This window comes from Tachysurus fulvidraco, chromosome 3 (genome assembly GCF_022655615.1).
Source record: "Tachysurus fulvidraco isolate hzauxx_2018 chromosome 3, HZAU_PFXX_2.0, whole genome shotgun sequence".
Classification (NCBI taxonomy): domain Eukaryota; kingdom Metazoa; phylum Chordata; class Actinopteri; order Siluriformes; family Bagridae; genus Tachysurus; species Tachysurus fulvidraco.
The window spans coordinates 23251781-23271954 of NC_062520.1; the positions used below are offsets into that span (position 1 = coordinate 23251781).

Below are 20174 nucleotides of genomic sequence, written 5' to 3' on the forward strand. Positions count from 1 at the left end.
ATCTAGTAATATTTTGCTGATGCTACGAAGTAGAAATCCGCAGGATCTGATTGTTGGCGTAATATAATCAGATAAGATATATTTCTAGTTATGATTCTGGTGTTAATCATGATTGACAGGTCTAGCAGGGGGAAGTTCTTGGAAATTACTTCAGTCTTGTCAAGGTTGAGGTTACATGATGGGTTATCATCTGGGAGATATCAGAAACGTAGTGAAATAGAAAGGTTGTACTGTATGTGAGCGATAATAAGTAAAACCTTCTCACTGAGCGGAATAATTCAGTATTAACAGAAAACAAGAGCAGAACAAACACACATGCCACCTTTTCTTTTTCTTTTCTTTGTCAGCATATTAGACAGTAAATCAAACATTAATTCTGTCTCTTATAGTCTTCGCCGAGTTTATGTGATCAACAAAGAGCTCTGTATGAAGACTGTATGTCCACAGGAGGAGCAACTGAAAGGTGGGGACATCTAATAAATTGTCTTGTAATGAACAGAAAGGGCACAGGTGCATTTTTAAATGCAGTAATACTTATAATACGTATAATTTAATATAATGTTAACTGTTTTATGGTCAGATGAGTCAAAAATTACGCTTTCTGTCAACAAACATGCAAAGACAGTTTGGCCTTAGGGATCTGTGATGTGAGGCTCTTCTTTAAATACAGGGTATCATGGACTCCATGGAGGTCCAGGAGATTTTATATGAAATCCAGCAGCTGCTCTGGTCATAGCTACATTATAATGATCTACAATAACAGATTAATTGATCTAATTGAAATCCATTGAAAAATGGTTTCTTGCGCACAGAATTAAGAATTTGAAACTGAATCCCTTTTGAAATCTCTAAGATTAAAGTACACATGAAAGTAGCTAGGTCCCTGGATGATCTGAAATGCACTCTCATTAAAGATTAGTTTTCTATCATAAATTCATTGTGTGATTTAAATTCATTTTAATGGATATAAATGAACAATATCTTTATAGCCTTTATAACGATCTTCATCGAGGGTTCCAAGTATTCTGGAGCTGAGTCTATACTTCTATTGTTCCTATTTTTGTTGCTAAACACCATATCTCTCTCTCTCTCTCTCTCTCTCTCTCTCTCTCTCTCTCTCTCTCTCTCTCTCTCTCTCTCTCAGCGGAACTATGCAGAGAGAAATCTGGCTGGCCCAAAAGACTTCAGAGATCAACTCAAAAAATGACTGGATTACCAGTAAGACCGAAACAGAGGAAACCGGGACAAATGCAAAGACTGAGTGATCATGAATAATAAAGTGCAGGCTGGAAAGATGGATGAAGCATTTAAACAAAAACAACTATGTTATTTTGAACTTTGTGTTCAAGTTTGTGGGTAGGGGTGTCTTTTAACTCTAGCTTATATTTTATTTACTATATTATTGTAAGGTCATTTCTCACTGTACGTTAGATGAGATACAGTGAGGTCCAAAAGTTTGAGATTTCATTTTGAAAAATTCCAAAATAATATATAAAAATCAAGATTCTGCTATTTACAGAATCTGCTATTCTGCTACTCTATTTCTTGGTCCCTATTTAAATAAAAGTAAATGTGTGACATTGGTCATGTTAACCAAATGCTGAAACTCAGACAAATATTTCAGATTCAAATTTTTTAAGTTGCATTAAATTAGAAAATAATGTAAAATCAAAGCATTGTTACTAATGTGCTCAGACTTTTGGACCCCACTGTATACAGTATATGTACAGATATTTTGCTAAATATAGCCACATTGTTCAATATCAATATCTAACCGCTGTATGCTCATGAGGCCACTTTATATAATTTAGTGTTTCAGTGTAAGCAAAAAAAAAAAAAAAAGTGCACTTAAAGCGATTAAAATATATCCTGTCATGTCAATAATTTGGTTTATAATGCTATAAATACAATAAATTCAAGTCCAAACTTCTATTTTCTCATGAATGAACTTGCATTGTTTATTACATTGACTTTTATATTTATACATATACAACATAGTGTTTTTGAGATTATACATGTTTGGGGTAAATTACTAGAATGAACACACACGATGGAAAAAAGAAGAAAACAAATTCCTGCTAATAGCAGCAACAGCTGGAATTGATAAAGTAACGCTAATTCACCTTCAGAAATAAACATTGTCACAGTTACAGTCACATAAAATAGCTGAGTTTTCTATACTGCACACTAGAACACTGCAATCTGCTGTGTGAGACACACGTTTAAATGTAGTCTTGAAGGATTTTGAATTTGGTCTACCCACAAAAGTATGTGCTATCGCAAGGCATTAGGACTTAGACCTCTTATTTCTGTTATGGCATTTATTTGAATATTGCTGCTAGGACAGATCAGGCTTTATTAGAGCCAGCAAGGGTGAAGGTGCAGTAAGAACATCAATGCTTTACAGTAAATGAATGAATTCCTGACTTATTTCCAAATGAGACTGATTGCATATCGTCAGAAAGAAGCATTGATGCTGGAAAACGAAATTCAGAGCTGTAGCACATTTTGTTCACACGACTACATTTTCTTTCCTTTCTTTTTTTTGTACAACTTTTTTAATGATTTTTTGCATTTGCTCCACCAGAGGGCGACACAATCGTTTCGTTTACACTAAACACATTTGAGATCACTTTAGAAAACGAAGCTGTTCCACCTAACAACTTGTTCCAGTTCAAGTAAACGCGTTTTCAAATATACACATTATTTAATATATGTCTGTCCTTCTCGAGGATCTGGTGACTATGGGTGTATAATACATGAACAAGAAGACAATTAAATAATTTCTGTACAAAACGTTAATGTGGATGTTATAATTAAAAAGTGCAAAAAAGAAAGAGAGAGAGAGAGAGAGCATGGTCAACTTAAGCGATAGCTTCTGAGCATGATGAGTAGAAACCCGGGACATGAAGTGAGCATTGGAATTACAGACTCAGAACTGGACCCAGTTTGTAGAGGCAGAATCCGGCTTGGAGGGCTGAGATGACAAGCTGAGAGTGAGAGAGAGAGAGAGAGAGAGAGAGAGAGAGAGAGAGAGAGAGAGAGAGAGAGAGAGAGAGAGAGAGAGCGCGAGAGCGATAGATAGAGAGAGAGAGAGAGAGAGAGAGAGCGAGAGCGATAGATAGAGAGAGAGAGAGAGAGAGAGAGAGAGAGAGAGATAGAGAGAGATTTATTCTGCAGTACAAGATTTAAAGCTCCTGTCATATTATTTGTCTTTCCTGCTTTTTAAAAAAAATCATTATCAATAAGGTCTGTGGTGAACTGACTACTGATGGCCACAGTAAAGCTGTTGGTTTGTGACTTTAACAGAAATAGGAAACATCGGCTAATTCCAGATATAAATCAGAATCAGTCACTGTAATGGTTATTCACATTGTTAGCACAGTAGTTTGTTTTACAAAGTGCACGGTTCTAACCGATGACTGTGCAAGCTTTCTATAGCAAACTAAAATGCTTAAAAAGCAAAAAAATTGTTTTGACTTTTTAAACATTGCCACTTTTCTATCTAACGAAAGGTTTAATGATTCAGCTATTTACTACAATGGAAAAAGCAGTCATGTCAAGTTGAACTTGAGCAGCCATGCAGCACAGACCCCAAGGTGCCAGAATCTCTACTGACTGCCAGATCAAATAAAACGCATTAGCCCAATGGGATTTAAGCACTCAGTGCCAGGAAACACATTTACAGAGTTTACAATTCTAATGACCAATTATTGAATTACAGATCAAGTGAGGGTCTACATGATGTCAGATTTAACAGGGCTCTCAAGTGTTGAAGACAGGCAAGTGTGACATCTCCAACCCCCAGCAACACCCCCCACACCCCACCCCTCAAAAATAAAAAAAAAAAACAATAATGGGGGGGGGGGGGGGTTGTTTGATAAGGATCAGTAGCCTCTTTTTTTTGATTGGCTGATAAGTGTCAGGCTCGACCAAGCGGTGTGGACAGATACATTTTGGGCGCTGCGGCTGATTAAATATATGATAAATAGTCCAAAAGTTTTTCTGCGTGAGAAATACGATGTGGTGGGAGAGCGTGATTAAAGACCGAAATGAGTTACTGTCACTCTCAATGCGTGACACTTGACAGCCCTTGATATAAATATGTGATGTCAAGCTACAAACCAGCTGTTTCCGTACAAGTGGCCTAATATAGATATAGAGAATATTGACTATAAATATGCAGGATTGTTGTGTCATCCAGAACTAGTGTAAGCACTTGAAAGGTTGCCAAGTAGGTTAGTAAAATCTAATCAAAGCCTCTAAGCTAAACTGTCCTTATATTTAACTTAATTATAGATGAATGAGATATCGTTTACTTTTTTTTTTTTTTAAACAAATTGAGGTAAACGAATCATTCCAATGTTACTAGAGCTCACCTCAGAGCAAGGTATAAGAATAGAACTGGATGCAGTGACCCTTTAAATGTTGCTTTATCAAGCAGGGAAACCTATTAAGGCCTCCAGTCACAGAATGTTGTTATGCGGTGGTCTGGCGAATGTGATCACATCATGAGAGCAAACACTGAGTGCTTCAGGAGAATCTGCCTCCCCTGTGGTAGCTCAGTGGGTAAGTTGTTGGACTATCTATTGGAAGGTTGTGAGTCTATATCCCAGGTTCATCAAGCTGCCGCTGCTGGGCCCTTGTGCATGGTCCTTAATCGTCAATTGCTCAGTTGTAAGATGCAAAAAAAAAAAAAAATCCGGTACTGTTATGAGGCACAATTTGGGTAAAAAATAATTTTATAATTTCCATCATGCAATTCTATATTCGGCAGATGTTGCAGCATGTTTTCATGTTCGACTTCAGTCATATTAGAAAAATGATAAAATAGAAAAATGAACTTTCTATTGCTGAAAGACTAAAATTAAGACTAAAAAATGCAATATACAATAAAGTACACTGTTCATTGCTAATGTGGCTTATTTGAATGTAGCTCCCCTTAAAGTGTTGAAATCGTAGCATACAAAATTGGTGTTATTTAGTAGACATACACTATGTAGAATACACTATATGGACCTTCCCAAACTGTTACCACAAAGTTGAAGCAAATAATTGTTTAGGATCGTTTGATTTGTATGCTGCTGCATTACACTTGCTTATCACAGGAACGAAGGGATCCAGAACTCTCTCTTTAAGTCTTCTAGTATTATGTATTTGCTTTGTACTTAATTATTCGCCAGACTCGTTACAGCATGACGAAGCTTGAACTTCACTGTGCTTTTACCCTGGTCACTAGGCAGCACCAAAAATGTTTCAAATCATGGTTTCATTTCATGTCCAAGGATTACTGTGTCAAGCTCTCCCTCAGTTGGTGAGTTACCTGTCAGACGTAAACTCTCCCCACATGTCAGCATTTGTGCTAGGAGGAGCTGGCTGGACCAAAGTGTTAGCATCATTGCTGTCTAAGTCCAGCAAACAACCTGAGGAAATAACAAAACATGTGAACAGTAGTCACTCAAGACTTTTGCAGTGCATTGCATAAGTATTCACACCCACACCTCTCCTTGTCAACCCCCTAGAACTGAAATGGACTGATCTAGCATTATACTATGCGTCATGAAGCTATACAAAACGGCACATAATATTGAAGTGGGGAGAGAAACAACATTATATTTCACAAAATTATTCACAAATAAAAATCTGTAAAGTTTGCATTGCAAACGTTTTGCTCCCCTCCAGCTGTGACACCCTTAAATGAGTTCTTCTGCAATCAGTTGTCGTTAGAAGTCGCATAATTACTTGAATAAAGTCGACGTGTATGTACTTAAAATACAATGCGATCCAAATCTAAACAGAGATCAGACGTAAACAAACAGCATATTGACGACCAAGACGGTATGAAAATATGCCTGGGACATAGTTCAGGATCATAATTCAGCCTCTCAGAACTGACCTATGTTGCTACTGCATGTTAATGGTTCTGTGTTGTTATTGGTGGCGCTGGCTGAAGGAGGCGGCACGATTTTGCCACTCGGAGGAGGAGGAAGCAGTCCAAGGCCACCTGAGCTTTGTGGACGGGACTTGTCTCTCTTTTTGTTTTGCTGAAACAAAAAAGGGATGAGGTAAATTTAATAAACAATATTCTACCTATTGAAACATTCCCTCTGGGAGTTTTTATGTTTGGTGTGAACAAAAAAATGCTAGATTTAGTTTTTTGAATTTGTGATGCACTTTGTTTTGTGCTTTTTTTTTCCCCCGAAGGAAACTAAATGAATTGGCAAAACTGAAAGCACAAGATTCTCCTTTTAAACTCCTACCAGTGAAGTCACATCTGTAATTACTTTCAGTGATAGCTGTATTCATGTTTGATGCACGTGAATGAAAGCAGACTTTAGCTGAGAGGGTTTTACGTCACAAAACGTGTCTTGGCACAAATCTAGGGAAGAATCACGAAATCCTGCAGGGATCTGACTAAAAAAAAACAAAACACCTTTTTCAAAAGTTTGAGTGAGCTTAATGTTAAGAATGGCATTTCTGTTAAGTTCAGTGTATTCGATATACAGCGCGTTCCAATGATCTTACAGAGAAACAGCAGCATATTCTCTTAATGTATAGGAGAATGTGAAAATAAAGAGTCTTTACCCCAATGTTGAGTGTGATAGTCTGACCTTCTTTAAAACCCAAGTCTAATTTAGGGCCCAAGTCTGGAGTTTGAGCCTGCTTACTAAATTCATTATCCTGCTTTACCCACCTGAGAGAGAGAGAGAGAGAGAGAGAGAGAGAGAGAGAGAGAGAGAGAGAGAGAGAGAGAGAGAGAGAGAGAGTATTAGAATCATTTAAGGCATACCCTAATTACTAAACCCAATGGGATTTAAAGTCAAATTAATAAAAACACAAGAAACATACTTGAAATGATCCTGCAAAGCCACGTTGAAATCAAACGCATCCCCCCGATCTCCGAATCCGATACCAATAAAGGCACTGCGACCTGAAAATTAAAGTGTGGGGGTATTTCAGTGTCTAATTCTGAGAAGGTATTTCATTCAGACTGAAATTATAAAATGGCGTCTAACTCACCGCTGTCATCTTGAATCCTAAGAACAAAGTAACGGCTTGAGTCACTTACAGTTTCTATGGCAATACCAGGAAACTGATCCACTGGGGCTTGAGCAAACAGCTCCCCTACAGGACAGGGCACAAGAGCATAAATCATGAGACCCGCTGTCTATAAATAAAACTTTATTTAAAAAAAAAACAAAAAAAACAAACAAACAAACACTTCGCAGTTTAAAATAAAACAAATAATTGCAACAAGCTTATATATTTACTATATTTCTACAAATATACTATATTTCTCCTTTGATTGTTTTCCATCATCTCAGATTCATTTTAAGGCTGATCTGGAATGACCCAGATGTGTATCAGTAATTATAAACTAGATTAAAAGATTGCCCTTAGAGTTTGACATACTGCTACATATGGATCACTTCATGGGTTTAAAAATAGCAAGTGGGTGGCGATAAAGAGGACAACGATGGCTGAAAGAAATCGACAGGATTTTCCAGATGCGGAATAGAATTTAAAATACCAAAAACATATTTCTGCCTATTTTCAACTTATTTTTTAACATATACAGAATAAGATTAGCAAGTACACACCTATAATCAGAGAACAGCAAGTACACGCCATTATTATTCATCCTGGTCGGACTCGGATCATGCTGAAACGTACGGCATGCTGTCGTGTTTGGATTCTTGAATTTAGAGACTGCGGCAATTAAAATTTTTTATTCCCACTTATTTAAGAAATATCTTTTTTTAGGATACAACAAATTCATTTTTTATTCTAATGTGTGCCAATCAAAAGTTGTTTTCTTTAGAGTTAAATCTTCTTATGATAAAATGGATAAATTTCATATTCTTCTGTAAGGCAAATAAAAAAAAAAGAAACATTTTTTTTAAATAAAACAAATAAATAAAAGATTAAAAAAACTTGATGAAATGTATTCATTTGGTATTTTAGTGTGTGCTAAAAAATAAATAAAAAAATGATTTATTTTTAAGTAAAAAAAATGTTTTCTATGATCTTTTTATAATGTCTTCCATTTTAGTGTGTGGCCAAAAATAATGAAATAAATAAATATGATCTACATAAAAATTGAATGATGAAGTCTTGAGCTATGTACCAAATGTCTTGCTTACTGTGTTCCGGTCAGTAATCATTTCTGGTACAATTTCACTTTTTTTCAGTTTACGAAGCTGCTTTGACCGTTATGTGTGTATGTGTGTGTGCACTACTTTTGGGTACTGCAACTTCCTCTGACCTGAGATCTTATCCTCTAGTTTAATAAAAGCCATTTTTCCCCTTGCCGTCACTCTCATTCGGCCCATCCAGTCAGGAGCGTCTAACTTCCAATCAGCTGCCCTACAAGACACAAAAAACAAGATTATTATGTGTATTCTCATTAGCCTTACATATACCTTTCTTCTCCATTATTACCTTCTATGTGTAAAGATGGAAAACAATATGCCCGTGGTTTCAATCTATAATTATCCTCTAACCCAGGGGTCAGCAGATATAGCATGCTAGGAGTTTAGACGCAGCTCTATTTCAGCTGACTTAAACAAATGCTAAAATAAAAAAACCTACTGCAGTAGTGCTGAAAAACATATGACAGAAAACCTTCCACAGCTGACTGACTTTAGTTTTACAAACATATACGAGCACAGCTTCTGCAGCAGATCCTCTTGTTGTGGTTTATCAAATCAGAGGCATTCATGTAAATGATTTAACTGAAGGAAACTCATCAGTCCAGAGATTACTTGATTACTTAAAGACGTTCGTTTAGTGAAAGGGAATAGTCACAGTCTTTCATGGATTTTTTTTTTTTATTTCATTTTATTTGAACCATCTCTGAACTGATTAGTGAACTGCCATCGTGGCTTGTTTTTCAGCACAGAAAACAAAACGATTAAAAGATGAATGGACAGAGAAGTATGTGTTTGCTCTCTTCACATCACTTTCAAAATAGATATGTCTCATCTGTTTAGTATGAAATGGTGCTAAGGAACTGGACAAACACATCACTATGAACCAAAACATAACCGCTTTAAATATTTACTGACATAAACTAATCCTAATGGTACTGAAGTATTAAAAATAGTAACTGTTGTCATCATTCGGTCATGTTACGTACAGTACTTACCCTTTTGGTGTCTATATTAGTAATCTGTTTTCAGTAATCCACAGAAGAATGCTGGCTTGTATTTGTTTTTGCTCACCGTTTTTAAAAAAAAAAAAAAACGTGACGCTGAGTCATTTAAAAAGCCCAGCGACACTGAAACAATACCAGTTTTTTTCTATGGCGGCCCCTTTCCAATAGCCGTAGGTAGAAGAAGCCGACAAACGGCGAATATTGACACCAGGCTACATTTACTGATGCAACAGCACTGCTGATTTCACTCATCAGAAAGTGTGGATTAATTCTTTATAACACCACAGCAGCTCTGATAGCAGTTCTGGTTGTAACAAACGATAGGTTTACATTCGTTCTCTAGGTTCTTATGGTTTCTGAAGTAACAGTTTGTTAGTTTGTTGTATGGTGAATGATCAACATACTTGAAGCCTAATAATAAACAAACAAACAGAATGTGGTGTTGTTATTATTTACAAAGTTTACTGACAATGTGAGGTTCTCTGTTAGGATGTTATTTATCATTAATGGAAGGAGTCTCCGGTGTCAGCACTTTGTGAAGTTTTCTACTAGACGTTTTTGCTGTCCAGTTTTTAGGTTGCACACCAATAGGTTTCACACTTCTGAGTAGTTCTGAGTGTACAAAATGGATACAACCAAATGAACTTCATAAACCCCACCGAGAACATACATGGAAGTGTTATATAAACTTCAATTTATCAGCACGACTTGAACTTGTTTGGATAAAGGATAAAGAAAACACAAGGCAGATCCATTCATCTTGGAAGCTGCTTGGTTTTGGACAGTGTTAGGAATAAAACTGCCAAAGCAAAACCGCTGAATGAATAAATCCTGCTGCATGTGTAGGATGCAGGAAGTGTGTGCTGTAGACATCTCTTATTAGTGCAGGTGCTTTTTCGTGGTAAAGGACTGTTTAATATTTCCCATTTCACTTGCATATGAATTCCATTAAAATACTATTATTTAATCACAAAGCCAAATACAATTTCAGGTATCTGTTTTCAAAATAAATAGTCTTGTTCATTCTTGATGAGGCCATCAGGGCATGTGCCATGAGACTTGTAGCAATATGATGACAAATAATCCATGTAAATGAACAAAATCTGACGATATTAATAAGTCTAAGTCAGCAAACCTGCTGTGTTAAATCAATTAACGCAACTCAAATATTAACCTGCTTCTTATGTGAACTTAAAATGATTTATTGTGAAATAAGACTGTCTGCTGTTGACATTTTTTCTAAGTTTAAATAAAAACAGTAAATAAATGTAAATAAATGTTACTAATAATATAAACACAAGTAGTTCTCAGAGGAAGGAAGCTTGGAGATTTCTGTTCTAGATAATGTAACCAGCACCATTTCGTGTTTTCACAAGAGAGCATAAAAAAACGAGCCAGAGGAGGAAATTACTATTTATAACTGCTATAAGGTTAGAGATTATAGGATCTAGCTTGTGGATATATACTAAACCTAAATATAAATAATGACAAAGTGTGACGTTTATTTGATTAATGACAGCTTGTAATTGTTGGCAAATTGCTGTTGTAAAAGAGAAATAAAACACATAAGCATATGTTATAGGGGGAAAACAAATCAACTCGTGATATCCCCAGGATTGTTGTCACGTCACGTCACGGCCTACTGTGGTTTGGGTTTTTCTTTCCAATTTAAAATCTACAAAACGCACCTGTATATGTACCTTCATATACAGTTCATAGACAAGAACAGATGGATCCATAAAAGTGGGAACACTTTTTAATTATGGTGAAAGCGGAAACAATCATGTGTGCGTCTCGTATGATCAGATTACTTTATGAGAGACTGAAATAAACTGTCTAATGATCATTTATTACTCAGATATGAAAGTTGTTCCAGTTATTCTCAGTTCTCCCACACGACTGTGAACCTATCAACCTCCAGGAACACGATCGAAACAAACACTGTGGTCCAGTCATTGTCCGGAAACTACTGACGTCAGAAAACATGACGTAAACAACCCATGAAAAAGTAAACACTGTGTCTCAATCTATCCTTCAAATATCCTTTCAAACACAGAATGTATTAGTAAGACATTGCTTACTGATTACACACTGCAGTAAACCTCTGACCGGTCATGAGGTCACTGAAATGAATGATGCAGCTGCAGCCATTGAGTCTCACTACTGATGATGATGATGATGATGATGATGATGAGCATTGTGACGTCAGAAGTCGAGACATATTGAGAAAGTGGGTATTTCAATATCCCTTTCCGGCACAGGAAGAAGCTTAATCACACCTATTACCATCACTTACTTTGTCCCTACACCTTGCGTGCGTATATTATGTAATAACGTGCATAGGCCTATAATTCTGTGTAGCATCAATATAACATGCAATACTGATTCGGACTGTAAACACGGCACGCGCACTAAGAAAACCAACGTATTAGAAGGGATCATGACGCTGATGGCGTGTTGTTGATGCGACTGCAGTGTAAAGGATGTAACAGGGTGTGAAAGATGATGGTAAAGATGAAGGTCATGGCTTTTAGCGGTATCACGGCTTTTACCTGACGGCGCGGTTCGACGCTCGCGGCGGAATTCGGTACACATTGACGTCAGGTTTGACACACAGAACCGACTCGTATTCCAGCTCGGTCGCCATCTTGGATTTTAATTCAACCGCTTGTTTGCTGCAGTTTGGTCTCGCAGCTTAACGGAACCGGTAACGTCGTAGTACACCGTGTATCCGCGCACCACATTCTTCCGCATCAACAGCGCTTCTTTTTTTTCTTTCTTTTTTTCTTTTTTCTTTCTTTCTTTTTTGGTTTAAGCAGACAAAACGGTGGTTTGAAACGAGCTACCACAATTGGCTTCTCGTAGAAAACCGTTAGGACCGAATAAATATAGTGCAAAACTCGTCATACAAAAACTTTATTGTAGTATTTTGAAAAGTAGCACGGATACAGCGCCCCCAAACGCTTTTAATCAAAACTGTAATGCTATTAAAAGTAAAAAAAATATTAATGTTTCAGTGATTCAAGTCTCAGGAATTTTGTTTTTACAGCACCATAATTCATTGTCGTGTAAACTGTCATGTCATCAGAGGCCCAGCAGAGCAAAGCCATCCCTCAGGTCTTCAGTCTCACTAGGCTGTAGAGATAAAAACAGAGTTGATCAAGATGTCCATTTATGACATGTTTGCACTGATTCTACTCAATAAAACCTAAATATTAGCTGAAATGGAAATGATGTCCTTGGGGTTCATTCTCACCTGCAGGATCCTCTGTAGTTTCCGGGACAGCCTGATAGAGTTCTCGTGAAGGCCGTCCCAAGCCTTAAAAGCCCTTTCTTTACAAGCGACAAAGGTTTGCCAACAGTAGAAAAAATCTGTAGAGAGAGAATATCTCACACTTGTAAATTTGTATGAAATTGGTGAACGGTTTAGTGGAGTGTGACCCCTATTGTGTGTGTTGTTCAGGTCCAGGACTAACTATTTAACAAGGACCCACTATGGAGACACACTCACAAAACCGGCACAATGTAAACATCTGCAACACATTCAAACTAGACGTTCTGTAGTGCTTTAAGAATTTTGCCGTACACCTCTATGAGCTAACAATGCTTCTTCCCTTTACCATTCTTCTTTTTCTTTTGTGCACCGGAATTATCCAACATCTTTATAGCGAACCTGCATGAATGAATGTAACTCATAGACAGAAACCCTCTCCATATGATTTCTTTTTGTGTAATTAGCCTCAAAGCTTTCAGTTGCAGCTATTACTGTGTAAACATAGCAATCCGACCCATTTTGCATATATTAAATGGTGGTGATATGAATTTACCTAATGACTTGCAGACAATACGTCTCCATTTTGACCATCAATGATGAAATAGAAGTATTTCAGAAAGTTTTGTTTTACACGTGAATGGACTACTTAATCCTTCTGCACCCATCACATGGCCTGTACATGGGACGGTATCTTGGTTGAGGGCTAACGGTCATCTTCTAAATTTATTCATAAAATTAGCTTGGGAAAGTGTTTCTAAACCTAACTATCTCTCACATAATCTATTTATTGTTAGATTCAGGTGAGCTTTTTTATTTACAGTAGGAGAAAAAAAACTTCTATATTTAAAGGAAAAAAATCTATGCATATAATTTTTCCATTTTTACCTTTGTAGGTCATGACGGACACCTGCACGCCTGCACTCTGCAAGCACCGGAGTCCCTCTCTTTCTTGGCTGTCCTCCTTGTCACAGAAGTAGAGACGTGAGACAAAAATGCGCAGCCGCAGGTTGGGCATTTGTGACATGAAGCGAGAAAGGCGATGGGCACAGTTTGAACAGGGTGACCAGGAACAAAACCAGGTGATGGCATATGCCACCCTGACACCATCCACACCGGAACCTAAGAAACCCGGGCATAGTACCCCAAGATAGCTCAGGAAGAGAAGCTGATGGGAGGAAAATGGATGATATGCATTATTTACTGTTATTAATCTTTATTTTCATCGTATCAATGTTATCAGCAATACTAGCAAAAGCTTAATAGTTCAATCCATGAGTTCATACATGGGGATTGTTTTGATGGCAGGTTTACTGGATGTGCCCACATGCGAGTACAGTCATGTGATGGAGAGACGTTTTTGTTCATGAGATCATGGAGGATTAGTACTAGTGCACTGACTTTATGCTAATGATCTCTTCTCCTCCCACAGTTGCATCTGTCCATCCATGTCTTACCTCCACGTGGCATCCAGAGCGATTGCGCAGGTGTCCAAAATCGAAGGAGAGCGAATTGGGACTGTTGCGTTTCTTGACCACAAAACAGAGGTAGGTCTCGTTTCTCCCACGAGCCCAGCGTACATTCTTATAGTGGTAAATAAACTTCCTCTGCGTCAGCAACACTCTGCAGCATAGAAAAATGGCCCAAAAGCCCAAAAACTATTATTAGTCATAATGATCAAATATATTGAAACTTGCTTCTGTGTTGTAGCATTTGTAAGATTATTAGTAATCTTAATTAGATTTTTTTTGTGTGTTAAGGGTGGATTGAAATAAATGATATATGTTTGTCAATGTAATGTATTTTAAAATAGAATAGAAATACACTATTATTTAATTTGTAAAATGTCATCTTAAAAACAACAACAACAATAATAATAATAATAATACAAATACATTAATTATTTTGAATTTTCAAATGATTACTAATAACAATAGAAATAAATAATAGTTCAATAGTTTGTTAAAAGTAGAAGGGAGTGACTTTTTGACTTTAAATGTCTCATGCAGTCATGCATGTAGGAAATGCTACAACACAACAACAGCTACTCAGAGATTAGCGATTGTACTTTGCAAAGTTTACTTGCACACAAACACGCGCGCACAGACACTTATCGAGAACTCTCACTTTCATCCTTAATGATAGCTGAGAAAGTTTGAAAATTGCATTGTGATACATAATTAGACACATTTCCATTCATAAAAATCTACATTTAAATAATTTTTTTTTCTTACAAATTCCTGAAGTCCTCACCAGCAGCCGGCTCTATAGGATTTACATCATTATCATTTCAGCATTTATGAAATGTTTTTTTTTTTTTTTTTTTTTTTTTTTACTCACCTGTCCAGCTTGCTCATCATTCCGAAAGCTGAAACCAAGTCAGTGGTTGAGTCATGCAAACATGAGTGAGAGTTTTGAAAGTGGAGGAAGGAGGAGGAGGTATAGAAAACGTGTGACAAATTGATACACTTGGGTGAAAGGGGTCCCTGATTGGATAATGTCAGTTTTCAAACACAGTTGGGAGGGATGAAGTTTATTCTAACTGACAGTGTCAGAAAAACATATTAATAGCAACTGCTATTTATATGGACATACAAAGTAGTTCTAACCTCATTGTAAAGCAACAGACATTAGGCACAATCTAGACAAATTCTCAAATGAGCAATGGACTGACACTGAGGTAGATGGTTTGATTTTTTTTTTTTTTTACTTGTTTGTTTGTCTCAGATTACACGGCAGGGGACACTCTTGACAGGGAGCCAATCAATCACAGGGCACAATCACATACACACTACAGGCAATGTAGAGATGCCAACCAGCCAACAATACTTTTGAAGTAGGGTAGGAACCCAGAGAACCAAGAGTACCTGGTGGAAAGCACCAAAGAGAGAGCATGCAAACTCCACAACCAGGGCAGTGGTGGGACATCTGTCTGTCTGTCTGTCTGTCTGCTAGCTAACTTTCTGCTAGCTAACTAATGAGAGTGAACAGGATTGTGACATCATACACATAGTTTTTTTGTTATGTTTTTTCACTTTAAAAACTAAGGTGAAAACCAAGGTTCACTTGTTTTCATAATACAAAAACAAACTTTTTTTTTACCGACAGACAACAAAGAAAAAAACTTTTTTTTTATGACAGACATTGTTAAATTGCAAAAACTGGGAAATGTATAATATTTTATAATAGTATAAGATTTAATTTTATTTTTTATTTTTTTACACAATAGCACTTTCCTTGACCGCATATTAGTCTCTTAAGTGTTTGACGTGACTTGTAACCTTTTTTTTCTTAGATGTGCGTCACAAAACGCAGCCTGTGGCGTAACCATGGCAAGCTGGAAATTTCCAGATCCCTTGCACCCAACCAAGGAAGCCTCCACTTCACTTTTCCCACATGGCCTTTAATCATTCCCATAATACCTTCTTCAGCATTCTGTTTTGTTTTTTTACCTGGGTCTTTCCCCTTTATTTATTTTTCCCATAGATACCCTATGAAGTAAGTCCAAAAGAAAGCTAGAATACCTTCCAAAAAAAGTGTTTCCAAACAGCTAGATTACCTTCTTCCTTCAAAACACACATCTAAGTACTCGTCTTGAGACCTCTTTACCACAGAGGAGAGCCTAGAAATTCAGCCAACCACATAACGTCACAAGTGCTCAGTGGTATGCATAAGCACACATATCACTGCTATTATGTATCCTGCTCATTTGTGACTGTGAGCAATTGTTTTAAAAACCCTTTCAATGCAGTTGGCTTCATGTCTGAGACTCACGAACTCACCCTTTCATGCACTCTGTGGCCAGGGAAATCACCATTTCCCAAAGAGCTCCCTCTGATCTCTGTTTGTGTGTATGTGTGTGAGGTAGAGATGGAATGAGAAGACGAAAGTGTGTCTGATTTTTTTTACATGTCTGCTCCCACGATTCAGCCTCTGACCACAAATCTTTCGGAGGTCCAGCAGTATTGCTGGATGTTTTTGCATTTGTATAACAGAAAGCAGTGGAGAGAACAAGAGAGAAAGCTGAGCATAAGGTAAGGTAATATTTTAGGTCATTCTTCTTTGTCATAATAATAATAATAATAATAAGAAGAAGAAGAAGAAGAAGAACCAGTGTGTAATACATACTGTATATGCACACAGAAAAGCAAATCTAGTATTTAAAAAGTCACAACCGACTGTAATAAAGAATATTACCAATCATCCATATCTCACCTTTTTTCCTTTTATTTTCACATACACCATGGACAACATCCACTTTAATGCATCAATTAGCACAGCACGAATGAATGAATTGGGGCAGGAAATGCAAAGTCATTCTTTCCGAAACCCACCCGCCCACACACAGACACACCCCCCAAAGACCTATCGTGCAGACAAACTCAACCACAGCTCCAAACACACTTTTCCAGTGCTGTGAACTTGCATCTGTTTCCTGAAGACAATAATAGGTACCCTTTGGTTAGGGGACACACTTGCAGGTGTTTACTATTGCAGGCTCCAGTGCGGCAGAACAACAAAGCCCACAACAAACAAGGCACTATGCCAGACCATGTGAAAGAAGATACTGAAGTAGTAACTCGAGTAACTGTGAACATGCTAATTACCTAGCTCTCTGTTGTGACCCATTTAGAAAATAATTCGTCCTTGAAATGAGTAAGAAACACTTCTTGCTTAGCTCAAGCATGTGATCTGTGTAGTGCAAAACTAAAACCTTCAGTCATGTCTGATTATAATGAACTAATCTTGTGTGATGTCCAAAGCACAAAGTTCATCATTGTTCACTACGGTCTGCTACACGCATCTGCATGTGGCACTCTACATAAATGAATCTGAATAAACAAATTTTCTATTATTCCTGTCCTATTATGCAAACTTAATTTTTAACTATAAATAAAAATGAATGATTTGAAAATGAAGGCATGATTCTGCAGATCACACTAAATGATACTTTTTCAAATCATGACACTGAAGTTTACTGCTGCACCAGGTGCATGTTCTCACCACATTGACACAACTGTACAAACATCCGGTGGTGAATGAGGTAGTAGGTGAGACATATATTTTACTGTGTGCGGTTAAGGTAGAAAAATAACCACATGCTTCGACTCCATATACATTTATGCTTGCTTACTGTAGCGTAATGACTAGCAAAAAGGTCTGCAACATGAATACATACAATATGCTTTGTTCTTTTAGTTTGTTTGTTCATGCATTCGTGTGTATCTGTGTTGACATCTATAGTAAGCCTATGCTGTCTCTCAGTTCACCGCAGCATAACCACAGGCTGCACATCTCTACCTGTCAAGAGAGAAACGGAAAGCTATACATCTTGAAAAGTCGACATACAAGTCATTTTCATATTTAAGACACTTCACTCAGTCACTCAGTTTGAACCTGTACATTCAGATTCAAACCATTTTGTGACTAGTAATGCTACATTATTAAAAGCAACTCTTGAGTAAAATCAGTCTTACAGAAGATTTATTTCTTTATATTTTTCCAGACAAAAAGACCACTGACAGTTCAGTACAATACCATTATTATAAAAATGGATTGAAATCTGAATTTTTCAAATAAATTTAATAAAATGAAAGAAAGAAAGAAAGAAAGAAAGAAACAAGCAAATAATAAATAAACATTTTAAATAAATATTGTGATTTTAACCATGTAGTGATTTAACAAAATTTCAGAAATTACATTAGTCACAAATTATGTAAAGAGTGTATGACTTCAAGTACAGCTGTAGTTACAAAAATGTGCCCATTTACAACCCTAAGTCTTTAACAAACACCTTTGTTACTGGAAACCCTAACATGGCTTTTCCTGGCTCCTCATAATCCTCCTCCTCGTCACCTTCCACCCCAGAAGTCTCTCCCTGGAGCCTGTAGCCCAGTTTTCTGAAGAAAGCCTCTCCTACTTTGGAAGGGAAGGGCACATGAGCATAGACCCGCTGCACTCCGCTCTGCTTGGCTCTGAACTCCAGGCTCTGGACTAGCAGCCTTCCCAGCCCTTCTCTACGGTACCAGCTCTGCACTACCAGCCTACAGATTCGGTACACACCATTCCGACTCCAACCATCCCGTGCAATACAGCCAAGAACCTCGCCATCGTTCTCTGCAATCCACACTTCCCCTGCGACACGTGCCCGTTCCTTCAGATCATCTTCATCCACCTTCTCTCTGTCTTCAGCCTTTCCTTTCTTTGTCTCTTTGCTCTTATACTTCTCTTTGGCTTTCTTGCGACGTTTGGCTTTCTCCTGGTCAGTAACAAACTTGGCTTTGGCTGCATGTGGGTTGTGTAAGTCTGGTTCTGAACTAGCCAGGTAGCTGCTGCCTAGGTAGTCCCAGTAGGGTCTGCTGGATCCCAGGATGCCCACAGACCGTGGGATGGTGAGCTTGAGGTATACAATGAGAAGGAAAACAGGGATAAACAGGGCTAGCATAAAGGAGTGCACTACAAAGCGGAGCACAGAGGAGACTGTAGCGAGCAATAGGACCGCCAGTGGTCTAGTAAGGAGGTGCAGGATGAGCCGGTTCTCCATCCCTTCACATCCTTGCTGCACAGACAAGACAACAGCGCAGACGTTTGGGAGGCAGACAGAGTAAAGGAAGCAAAAAGAATTAATTATATATGATATAATAAAACCTACATACTAGCCACAAAAAAAAACATCCAAAATGAAAAAAAAAAAAACCTTTATAAGAGCCTTTACAGCCTCAATATCCTCTTCTCCCATCCGCCGAAGCACTACATTTCCCAGATCCAAGTGCGCCATCTTATTCAACCTTTATGGTGATTCAAACCTGGGGTCCTGAAGAGAGAAATAAAGTGATTACTTGAAAATCTACACAAGGATTACATAATAGAGTGATTGGATTTTGTCTAGCTAAATTCTGTCAACAAATGATTTCTCATCAAACAACATCAAAAGGGAAATAATCACTCCTAATCAATAGTCACTCGACCTTGTCACCGTGTTATACTGTATATTGTATATATATATATATATGTGTGTGTGTGTGTGTGTATATATATATATATATATATATATATATATAAATACATAAATATATATATATATATATATATATATCACCGTGTTATACTGTATATTATGTGTTATATATATATCACCGTGTTATACTGTATATATATATATATATATATATATATATATATATATATATATATATATATATATATATATATATATATATAAAACACCTTGGGTAAAAACACCATGTTAGGCCAAAAGGATTATCGTATTACCACATATAGAGCAGGGGGTTGGGGGATATGAACTAGACGAGAAACCAAGGATTTAATGTCTTTTAAATCACTAACAAATAGAACAGCCATGCACGCAACACAAAATATAGCTCCATGATCATATTACATTACGTATATAGGTTATATATACACACACACGCTACATGCAGCGTGGCGTATTATGACTATTTACTAACGCTGTGCGCTCCGAAGGACTTCTTTTTAAAGCTTTTTTTTATGAAAAACATCTCCAGTATAAACCACCGTTGTTCTGTGTACCGAGCCAGAGACTGACCTACTTACCTCGGAAATGGAGTTCAAACGATTTCCAAGCTAACATAGTGCCAATAAGCCATCATATGAATAGAAGAGCTGTGTTACCGCTACACGCCGACAGCGCGTTCAGCGTATCCGCTTTCGTGAATCGGCGTAAAACCGGAGCGTAAAAGCGGCAGGAGCGTCAACCGAATCAGT

General features: G+C 37.3%; 4 protein-coding genes across 5 annotated transcripts in view; 1 reads left to right on the forward strand and 3 right to left on the reverse strand.

The window, feature by feature from the left end:
- mfap5 (microfibril associated protein 5) overlaps window positions 1–1509 on the forward strand; it is a 3778-nt gene extending 2269 nt beyond the window's left edge. For both annotated transcript variants that reach the window (XM_027147901.2, XM_027147902.2), the window contains exons 6-7: window positions 390–463; window positions 1145–1509. In XM_027147901.2, coding sequence (XP_027003702.1) covers window positions 390–463; window positions 1145–1275 — 205 coding nt within the window. In that variant the 3' untranslated portion in view covers window positions 1276–1509. The remainder of the gene's footprint in view (window positions 1–389; window positions 464–1144) is intronic.
- Window positions 1510–1932: 423 nt separating this feature from the next.
- Window positions 1933–11943, reverse strand: necap1 (NECAP endocytosis associated 1). The gene is made up of 8 exons (XM_027147898.2): window positions 11710–11943; window positions 8267–8367; window positions 7021–7125; window positions 6850–6931; window positions 6586–6694; window positions 5897–6044; window positions 5324–5423; window positions 1933–2990 (listed from the first exon to the last, which is right to left on the reverse strand). Exons 1-8 carry the CDS (start codon window positions 11802–11804, stop codon window positions 2933–2935), a joined length of 798 nt encoding a protein of 265 aa, XP_027003699.1. The 5' UTR covers window positions 11805–11943; the 3' UTR covers window positions 1933–2932.
- Window positions 11944–12164: 221 nt separating this feature from the next.
- On the reverse strand, window positions 12165–15092 carry aicda (activation-induced cytidine deaminase). The gene is made up of 5 exons (XM_027147900.2): window positions 14769–15092; window positions 13886–14051; window positions 13317–13596; window positions 12414–12529; window positions 12165–12292 (listed from the first exon to the last, which is right to left on the reverse strand). The coding sequence occupies exons 1-5, from the start codon at window positions 14786–14788 to the stop codon at window positions 12242–12244; spliced, it is 633 nt and encodes a 210-aa protein (XP_027003701.1). The 5' UTR covers window positions 14789–15092; the 3' UTR covers window positions 12165–12241.
- Window positions 15093–17897: 2805 nt separating this feature from the next.
- nat14 (N-acetyltransferase 14 (GCN5-related, putative)) lies at window positions 17898–20153 on the reverse strand. Its single transcript, XM_027147897.2, has 3 exons — window positions 20004–20153; window positions 19126–19242; window positions 17898–18987 (listed from the first exon to the last, which is right to left on the reverse strand). Exons 2-3 carry the CDS (start codon window positions 19204–19206, stop codon window positions 18196–18198), a joined length of 873 nt encoding a protein of 290 aa, XP_027003698.1. The 5' UTR covers window positions 19207–19242; window positions 20004–20153; the 3' UTR covers window positions 17898–18195.
- Between the last annotated feature and the right edge of the window lie 21 nt (window positions 20154–20174).

Excerpts from the sequence above, each read along its gene's own strand:
- necap1 (XM_027147898.2), bottom strand. The coding sequence starts at position 11,804 with ATGGCGACCGAGCTGGAATACGAGTCGGTTCTGTGTGTCAAACCTGAC. Across the intron at positions 7,126-8,266 it reads ACTAGAGGATAAGATCTCAG|GGGAGCTGTTTGCTCAAGCC; the intron begins GTCAGAGGAAGT and ends CCTGTCCTGTAG. Across the intron at positions 6,932-7,020 it reads TAGGATTCAAGATGACAGCG|GTCGCAGTGCCTTTATTGGT; the intron begins GTGAGTTAGACG and ends TTTAATTTTCAG.
- aicda (XM_027147900.2), bottom strand. The coding sequence starts at position 14,788 with ATGATGAGCAAGCTGGACAG. Across the intron at positions 13,597-13,885 it reads GCTCTGGATGCCACGTGGAG|CTTCTCTTCCTGAGCTATCT; the intron begins GTAAGACATGGA and ends TCCTCCCATCAG. Across the intron at positions 12,293-12,413 it reads AACTACAGAGGATCCTGCAG|CCTAGTGAGACTGAAGACCT; the intron begins GTGAGAATGAAC and ends TTATCTCTACAG.
- nat14 (XM_027147897.2), bottom strand. The coding sequence starts at position 19,206 with ATGGCGCACTTGGATCTGGGAAATGTAGTGCTTCGGCGGATGGGAGAA. Across the intron at positions 18,988-19,125 it reads CTGTAAAGGCTCTTATAAAG|CAAGGATGTGAAGGGATGGA; the intron begins GTTTTTTTTTTT and ends TTGTCTGTGCAG.